The 9,581-nt window shown below is 45.9% G+C and overlaps 1 protein-coding gene across 2 annotated transcripts in view; it reads left to right on the plus strand.

The window, feature by feature from the left end:
* tmco3 (transmembrane and coiled-coil domains 3) overlaps nt 1–9,236 on the plus strand; it is an 83,360-nt gene extending 74,124 nt beyond the window's left edge. Inside the window, exons 11-13 of one of the 2 annotated variants that reach the window (XM_072514397.1) lie at nt 1,293–1,372; nt 3,652–3,801; nt 3,923–9,236. In XM_072514397.1, coding sequence (XP_072370498.1) covers nt 1,293–1,372; nt 3,652–3,801; nt 3,923–4,036 — 344 coding nt within the window. In that variant the 3' untranslated portion in view covers nt 4,037–9,236. The remainder of the gene's footprint in view (nt 1–1,292; nt 1,373–3,651; nt 3,802–3,922) is intronic. The other variant, XR_011948733.1, reaches the window with a different exon arrangement.
* The last annotated feature ends 345 nt before the right edge of the window (nt 9,237–9,581 follow it).

Consider the following 9,581-nt stretch of genomic DNA (forward strand, 5'->3'; position numbering starts at 1 on the left):
TTAAGGTGGAGACTGTCCCAATGGTACAGATCTTTCCCGTCCCAATACTGATGCCAATGGCCCATGAAGTGGAGCACCTCTCTCCTGCACCACTCTTTTAGCCACGTGTTTACTTCCGGTTAAACTCATATTCACATGACCTGTTCCCATAATTTTACCTTGAGCCCGACCATCGCTGTTGTGAAAAAATGCACATTTCCCTATCCAGAGGCTCTGAACACAATGCTCCAAAAGGGCTCTGTCCAAGGATTGACAGAGTTTTAAACTCCTGGGACGGGATTCTCCAAAACGGCGGTCAAGTGTTGACGCCGGTGTAAACACGGGAGCGCTTCATGCTGGTGTCAGCGGGCCCCTTGGCCCAGCGATTCACTTATCTGAAGGGGCCAGCAGGGCGCCGGAGTGCTCCCCGCAGCTCCGGCTGCCGATACAGGGTCCTGCAGTTCCGGCTGCAGGTCCGCGCATGCGCGCGGCGGCCGCTTGCAGCGGCAGGTCCTCGCAGCATGGCGGACCCACACAGCGAGCTGGCCCCGAGAATATAGGCCCCTCCCCCCGGTCGCGCGCGCCTGCCGATCGGTGGCCCCCGATTGGAACCCTGGCCATCCTGGAGGACCTTCCCGGGGACGGATCCCCCCGCCCCCCACCAGGGCAGTCACGGCAGCCGCCACTCCGGGTGCCCGCCGGGTGGAACCATGTTAGAACCTCGCCGGCGGGAACTCGGCCAGCTGCCGGCCGAGAATCGCCGCGGGTGCCTCTTTCAGTGGCCCCCGACCAGCGCCGTGTCGATTGCTCTCGCGCGACTGGCGGCGATTTTCCAGTCCGCGAGGAATCGCGGGAAGGCGTTGGACCTGATTGCAGGTCTGACGCCCATTCTCCACCCCCGGGCGAGCACGATTTTGGCGCGGAGGCTCGGAGAATCCCGGCTCTGCTTCCTTGAGATGAACATGGGGATAAAGAATTATAATGTGAATTATAATATTCGGTCATGGTCTTGAGAAAAGATATTTGGTGGGGCGGGCCGCTGGGCCCGGGTGGCAGGGTGGGCCGCTGGGCCCGGGTGGCAGGGCGGGCCGCAGGGCCCAGGTGGCAGGGCGGGCCGCAAGGCCCAGGTGGCAGGGCAGGCCGCTGGGCCCGGGGGTGTAGTGTTGTCTCGTAGCTTTAAGCTTCGAGGCAAGTGAGCCTCACTCAGAACAGGACTGTAATATGTTAATTATTTTTAGAAAAAGTATCTGCAAAGCATCTGCTGTGCTTTAAGGAATAGCCATTACAATTTATTGTTCCTTTGCCCATCACAGGTCTACATGTCTTCCCAACATTTGTGCTTTATGAACTGACTGTCCTAATGTGCCTTACACTGGCAGTGGTGGTGTCCAAGGTAATATGCTTAATGCAAGTCTCAAGGAATAGTCTTAAGTTCTGAAACTTTGACTTTTGTTTCCTCGCAGTCTGAATGCCCTGTTCCATCCTGTGTTTGAGTGGAGATTTCCAGCACCTGCATTTTTTCTTTCTTCAAATTAGATTTGATGCCGGTCCATAGCTCTGGATCTTGCAGCACTAAAGGTGCAAATTCACGTACTTTTAAGTTTAGGGTCTCTGCCTCCACAACAACTTGGCAGTGCATTCCAGACTCCGCTATCCTCTGTGAAAAAACACCTTCTGCCACTTATCTTGCATCTATGTCCCCTGGTTCTAGAATTCCCCACCAAGGGAAACAATTTTATCCTGTCCATTCTAACCTCTAACTCCTTTCCCTTCCCAGGGCACCTTTCCTTGCGATCGCAGAAGGTGTAACACCTGTCCCTTTAGCTCCTCCCTGTCCAAGGCCCCAAACACTCCTTTCAGGTGAACCAACTTTTCACTTGCACCACCTTAAATTGGTGTATTGTCATCCCTGCTCCCAAAGCAGCCTTCTGTACACTGGGGAGACTAAATGCAAACTGGATGACTGCTTTGTGGAACACCGTTCCTCAGTCTGCAAACCTGACCATCATCTTCCTGTTGCCTGCCATTGCAACTCCACATTTTGCTCTTGTCTCCACATGTCTGTCTTTAGCTCGCTGTAATGTTCAATAGAAGCCTAACGCAAACAGGAGGAACATCACCTCATCTTCCGATTAGGCACGTTACAGCATTCTGGACACAATATTGAGTTCAACAACATTAGACTGTGGCCTTCTCCTCAATCTTGATCCCTTTTTTTATTTAATCCAAAATGTTTTGGTCCAATGCATGCTCCTCAGTGGGCCATCTATCACTTGTTCTTAAGTTTCTCTTTCACTCAGCACTGACTTTTGTTCTCCCAGTAACACATTCTGCAGTTTTACCTTTATGCCACTATCAGCACCTATTATTTTCAGCACCTCTGTCACTGCCATTAACACGACCTTTGTCATGTGTCATACAGCTCTTTGTGCAATCTCTCCTAGGTCCCACCTATCACAGCTCCACTAACTCCAACCCCTCTTGAATTGTATAAAATATCAGATTTCTCCCTCTCTTTTTAGATTTGAAGGAGAGGCAAACAGACTCTAAACGTTAACTCTGTTTCTGATCCTGTCAAATCTGCTGAATTTATTCCAGCAATTTTTTTAAAATTTCAGATTGCCAGCATCTGCGGTATTTTCCTTTTATTTACCTTGCACCCTGCCTACCTGATCAAGTCATGGAGCACAACGCCTATCGGGTCTGTGCTCTTTTGAAGAACAATCCAGTTAGTCCCACTCCCCAGCCGATTGCCCATATCCCTGCAATTGTCCCTCATCACTGGAAACAGTTTCTCTTTATTTACTCCGGGTATCTTGAACCCTTCATGATTTTGAACACCTCTATCAAATCTCCTCATAGCCCTCTCTGTTCCTAAGGAGAACAATCCCAGTTTCTCCAATTTCTCCACATAACTGAATTCCCACATCTTTAATAAATTCTAATAAATCTCCTCTGCACTCTTTCCAAGGATTTGACATCCTTAAGTGGCACAGTACTTAAGCTAGGGTTGAACCTGCCTTTTGTACTCTATGCTTCTATTTTTAAAGCCCAGGATCCTATATGATTTTTAATTGTTTATAACATATTCTACCATCTTCAAAGATTTGTGCATATGTACCTGTGTTATTTTAGATTGTCAATTCCTCTTCCTTTCCGCCAAACGAATTGCCATTGTTAACAAGTGCAAGGAATCCTCACAATCATCAAGAAAAGCAGGATCAATGCTCAATGCATATTTGTATAATAATCAGTGTGGAATTTTGAGTCAAAGGCTTCCAGTTGTAATGTACTTTGTGCCATAGCTTCTGCAAAAAGGTTTTCTGCTGTTGTTCAGTTCTCCTGATGCTGCTGTCCTCCTTTTTAAGTTAATGCTGAAGGACCTTCCCATTCGACTGGCTCTCCAAGGCAGCGAGTTGTCCTGCCGGGGAGTGTGTTTCACATTGTAATCGGGACATGACCAAAAGGGATTCTAAGCTGATTCCTCGGCTGCCAACCCATGCACTCCAGCTGCCCAAGTTATTGAAAACACTAAAACTATCTTCAGTCAGACATTACAGGGATCTAGGTTATGGAAATGTCTGTGCTAGACAGTGCAATGACCTAGAATGCGTACAGTTGTCAAGAAAAGTGCAGTGAGTAGTAAAGTTAACACTTGTTTTTCTCTCCTAGTTTATCTTAGCAGTACTTGTCCTCTCACTGATCCTACCAAGAAACAGCAAGTGCATCAGGTGGATAGTTTCTGCTGGTTTAGCGCAAGTCAGTGAGTTTTCCTTTGTTCTGAGTAGTCGGGCCCGTAAGTCAGGAATCATCTCTCGAGAGGTAATGTACTTTAATTGCTCAGCCTCAGCTTACGTAACAACTTACTCTGCTCTACCGTGTATTCCTACTGCTCTCTGCTGCAAAATCTAAAATAATGTTGCTTCCTTTTCTGCCCCGGCAGGTGTACCTCCTCATCCTCAGTGTAACTACTTTGAGCCTTTTACTTGCCCCAGCGTTGTGGAGGGCAGCAATTCTGAAGTGTATGCCTAAACCAGACAAGCGATTAAGCACATGACAGGATGGATAAGGGGATTTCCAGTCACTTTGTTAAATCTTGGAGGCCGATGTGGATTGAAATCCTGACGTCTGTCCTTATTCTGCTTTCTTTTAAGGATCGCATTTTCAATAAGCCATGCCAACAGATGTGCACAATTAAGTTGTCTTTCTTCCTAATAGTCTGGCTTCATTTTAATTTTATTTCCCTCACTGACCCCCATGCCTTTAACTGACACCTGGATTCGGAAGGGGATTGGCCTCTTCTGTTTGAATCCATTACTGAAACACTTTAACTATATTGTTTTGTATATACATTTTCTTTGTTCTTTCATGGGATGTGTGTGTTGCTGGCAGTGCCAGAAATGCTGGCACTGCCAAATGAAGAAATGCTCTTGGAGTAAAACGAGCGTCAGATGCTTGGATTTCTTCAAGGTGACCGTTCTCTCGATTAGCAATGAAGGATGAAGTAAGATTTAGTTTTGCTAAGATTGTGATGATTTTTGGGTATTGGTGATGTTTACATTGGGAAGTGGCAGTGCTCTGTGCCTCACATCAGCCAATCAGATTGGCTTTTACACTGGGCCGTGCAGAGATTTTTGAACAATGGAATGGCTCCGCACTTTTCAGGAAGATCTATTTTGAATGCCGCGATGTTTTCGGTAGTTTTCTGGCATAAAGAAATGGCTCCCTGTCGACCAAATTCTTGATTTTTAAAATTACCATCCTTGTTTTCAAATTCCTGCATGGCCTCACTCTTTCTCTGTAATCTCCTCCTGCCCCACAACTCTCGGGAACCTTAGGGCAGCACGGTAGCATTGTGGATAGCACAATTGCTTCACAGCTCCAGGGTCCCAGGTTCGATTCCGGCTTGGGTCATTGTCTGTGCGGAGTCTGCACATCCTCCCCGTGTGTGCGTGGGTTTTCTCCGGGTGCTCCGGTTTCCTCCCACAGTCCAAAGATGTGCAGGTTAGGTGGATTGGCCATGATAAATTGCCCTTGGTGTCCAAAATTGCCCTGTGTTGGGTGGGGTTACTGGGTTATGGGGATAGGGTGGAGGTGTGGACCTTGGGTAGGGTGCTCTTTCCAAGAGCCGGTCCAGACTCGATGGGCCGAATGGCCTCCTTCTGCACTGTAAATTCTATGATTCTGTACACATCTAATTCTGGAATCTTGAGCACCGCCAATTTCAATCGCACCACCATTGCTGGCTGTCAGCTGCCTGGGCCCCAAGCTCTGGAATTCTCTCCCTAATCTACCTCACTTTTTTTGTTTAAAATGCTCCTTGAAACCTACCCCTTTGACGAACTTCTGGTCACCTGGCCTGATAACTGCTTCCATTGTTTTATAATGCTTCTGTGCAGCTCCTATTATGTTGGAGGTGCTCGTCAAAGGACCTTGTTGCTGGTGTAAATCCTTTGCCAGTTTTAACCTGTCCGATGTTCTAATATTACTTCCTCCAGTTGCGAAATGCATAGAATCACTACAGTGCAGACAGAGGCCATTCAGCCCATTGAGTCTGCACTGTCCCTCTGAAAGAGCACCCTACCTAGGCCCCCTCCCCCACCCTATTCGGGTAACCCCACCTAACCTGCACATCTTTGGACACCAAGCGGCAATTTAGCATGACCAATCCACCTAACCTGCACATCTTTGGACAGAGGGAGGAAACCCATGCAGACACTGGTGGCTGTGTGGAGTTTGCATGTTCTTCCCAAGGCCGGAATTGAACCCGGGACCCTGGCACTGTGCAGCAGCAGTGCTAACCACTGTGCTGTGGAAGGAGAGATACTTAGAGAGGTGATAATGACATGGTGACAGCATCTATTCTACATTTCCCATTGGAACTTCCTTGGTGCTGGCTGGTAATTAGCATGCATATAGTAAAAGTCAGAAGTCAATTTAAAGTTACCAGGACAGCCACTGTAAAATCCCTAGTCCTGATCGTATAACAGCATCACAGTCTGCTTTGTGCCTTCTGCTGTAGGGCTCTCATTGTTGGCCCTAAACAATTCCCATGTATCTGTGTATCAGAAGATGATGAAGAGAATTGGAAAAATATCATTGAGCATCATCACTCCCATCACCAGCTGCTGAATTCCAGAATAAGCAGACGAAGCTGCTTCTACATCAGTTGCCCCAGGAGCACTGCAGCATTCAAGGGGAACCATTAATGAGTTACACCCATGCTGCAGCTGAACGTGTTGATGGTCACTGCGAAGACATTGTTATTGTACTTGTTGCAGAATGGTGACATTCCAGTCTTCCACGAGGGACGTTACTAGTCCCAAGTCAGCTGTTATGCAGGGACATTAAGCAAGTAAAAGATGCCCTTGTGTGATTAAATCAATTCAACACCTTTCTGATGTACGACTGGTAGCACCACAGAGCACATACAATTTTCTGTACTTGCCAGCTTTGTCGATGTACCAGGGCTCTGAGCTTTCACCTGTTTGGGCACATGCTCTCTTTTAGAATCGACTTATCTCAACAGTAAAGAATTCCGGTCTTGGGCTTTTTGTGACCACACCATGCATCCAAAAACTCTCATTCCTTACAGCTGTTGGGGTTTATCCATTTTAAGGCAGTCTCTTGTGTTGGCAGTCTTTAACCCAGAAAGGCATCTCTCTGAAACATTTCTGTAGGAAGCCTCGCATTGGCAGTCAAGTCCCAGTATGGGCCTGCTTCAGACTGAATGTGTTCTCTGCCTAGAAATCATAATAGGATGGAGGCATTAAATGAGCAACTACAGACAAATGAACATGAGTAGGTCAACAAATACCTCCAAGCCTGTTCAGCCTTCCCTGTTCTTGCTAACAAATGCTGGCTGACAGTCCAGCAACATCTCTGTTTTAAAAGTCTTTGTGTTCAAATCCCTCAGTGGCTTTACCGCCACTATCTCTACAACCTATAGCCCTACAATCCTCCAAAACATTTGCACTACCTCCATTTGTGGCCTCTTGAACATTTCCATTTATCTTTGCCACTCTCTGGCAACTGCATCTTCAGCTGCCACAGTCCGGATCTCTGAAATTCCCCCATAATCTGTTTTCTACTCCTCTGCCATTCCTTAAAATCAAGCTCTTTGACCAAGCTTTTGATCACTTGTCCTGTGTACCTCTTAGTGGTCTGGCATCTAACCTTGTCCACTAGAACTCCTCTGAAACCAATTGAGATGTTTTATGTTGTGCTATGTAAGTTCATGCTGTTAATTAGATCATGGCTGATTATTGCCTTAACTCTACTGATATGCAATGCCTGCAGGAATATTGACACTTTTAATGTCCCTTTACAACATTCTAGCCCAGCCGCACTATTTACATTACTTAGTGTCTACAGAACATTTGGATGTACAACTTGCTGTTCCGTCATCAGCTGAGGTATTAGGACAGTTGCTGCGATTTGGCACGTTTTGCCAATTGAAGCATATATCCTGTTTCCTGTCTCTTAAGCTATTCCTAACCCAGGCAATGGGAGACCTTTTTGTGGGGCCCATGTATGAAAGGCTGTGCATGAAGCAGTTCATCTTGCAAAGTGCATTTGGCTTTAACTTCTTGTGATATAATTGCCTGTGGGGTCAGGGCTTGTGGTTGACTGTTGTGGAGGTGCCACTTCCTAACTGGTCATCCACATTCAGTATACCTGGGCACCCACCTGTCTCTTCGAAACTTACTCCTTATTGGGCCAGTGCAACATCTGATCATAATGGCAGAGCAGTTTCGAAGGGCCAAATGGCCTACTCCTATTTTTTATGTTTCTATTGATTCATTAAGAAATGTACAGGCACAACGCCCTGTTGGAAATCATTTGGGCCCTAATAATTCTTAATCTTGAACCTTGTATTTGTTGTTCCAGTGGTTTCATCGTGTGTTTGAGAGAGTGCGTCAGGTTTGTCCCTTAGGGCCTTTTGTGTGCGGGATCGAGAGTATTCTTATATTCAGTGGGCCAACGTAGAGTGCTCAATCACTATTTGTATGTACCAAAAGACAGTGTTGCTGTGATATTGCTAACAGCATTCTCAGAGGGTCACACTTCTGACCATTGAAATGCAGCCACTACAAAATATTGAAAGAATACTTGATTTTTGTATCTGCCTCAGTCACTCTGTCCAGGCTAAAGATTCCATTGCTGCCAACTGTTGTTGTCAGGACCTTGAGTCCTTGAGTCCTTGTGTACCATGTGGTTAAAAACCACAGTTTGCATTGTTCTTTCTTATTATGGTCATGGAAATGTCTCTCCACCTCCTTCAGGACCACATGGCAGCAGTGTCCTAAGCCTTTTTGTGGACATGAGAGAGAGAGAGAGGTGGGAGCCAAATATTGCTGCCCCAAGGTGCTGGCACCTTGGAATAAACTTCCTCCTGGTTTGAGCCATTCAGTTGAGCCTTTGGGTTGAGATTGGTGATCAGCTTATTTCCTATTGTGTCAAAGTTTAAGCTTCATCCTTTAGTTTATAAAACCCACAGGAGCAGCATCCCAGCAAATTGCAACATTCCCATCACACTTCCATTTTCAATCGCAAATTCATATTCTTTAACTGGAATACACTGCCTGAGATTGTGGTGGAGGTAGATGTAATCATGGCTTTCAAAAGAGAATTGAATCATAATCTGAAGAGGAAACATTTGCAGGATTACAGAGAAAAGGTACTAGGTCAATTACTCTTGGAGATAGCTGGCACAGACTCAATGGGCCAAATGGCCACCATCCCTCCTGTAACTATTCCATGATTCTATGATTTAAAAAAAAAAAAAGTTTGGCCTAAAAGGTTTGGCACAGAATTATCAAGGTCTGAGCAATGCCATTTCCCAATTATCTCCACCAGTTCTTAACACTGCACTGGAATTCATGTTGTTTACCAGGAATTTCCTGGGTTCTCTGGATTGGCTGCCGAAACTTTGGCAGAACACTGTTTAAATGGGGTGTCTGTTGAAGTTGCGGCGGCCAATTGGCAGAACCCTGAGGAAGTTCCAAGTTGTGATGGTTTACATTTTCTTTGTGAAGGTACATGAAGTTATATAACCTGCTCTATCAGTTTAGAGCATTGTGGAACATGTGTGAATATGGAAATATGATGAGGCTCCCAACTTCAGTTTCATGCTCCACTTCACAGTCATTTTCTTCCTGATGTTGGTTGTCATTGCGATTTGTACTTAAGTTCATGAATAAACTGAATGTTTCCACATTAAAAAAAAAACTTTGGTTGACATAAAGCAATCAAAATTGCAAATGATGTATTTATTCATGATGTAGCTATGTATTTAAACAGAATAGAACTATCCTTGCACTCCCCTGCTTGAGCTGGGACCCTTCCCTGCCCCAGATTGCTGATGTCCTTTGCTGCTGAAATGCTTGTTCCTCAAGATTATGCGTATCCTACCAATTGTCCCTGCGAGCCATAGCTTGGATCCTTGCCCTTTTCATCCACAATAGGGCCCGCCAGTGGTGGTGTTGCTGTTCACCTCGGGGTCCTTTCATTTCATTTTAAAATTTCCCGCATTTCTTTTAAGCTGGCAAGGCCAATCCAGAACTTCTCATCTCACTTTTTTTCTAACGTGTGCATTATCC

This window comes from Scyliorhinus torazame, chromosome 8 (genome assembly GCF_047496885.1).
Source record: "Scyliorhinus torazame isolate Kashiwa2021f chromosome 8, sScyTor2.1, whole genome shotgun sequence".
In the NCBI taxonomy this organism is placed as follows: domain Eukaryota; kingdom Metazoa; phylum Chordata; class Chondrichthyes; order Carcharhiniformes; family Scyliorhinidae; genus Scyliorhinus; species Scyliorhinus torazame.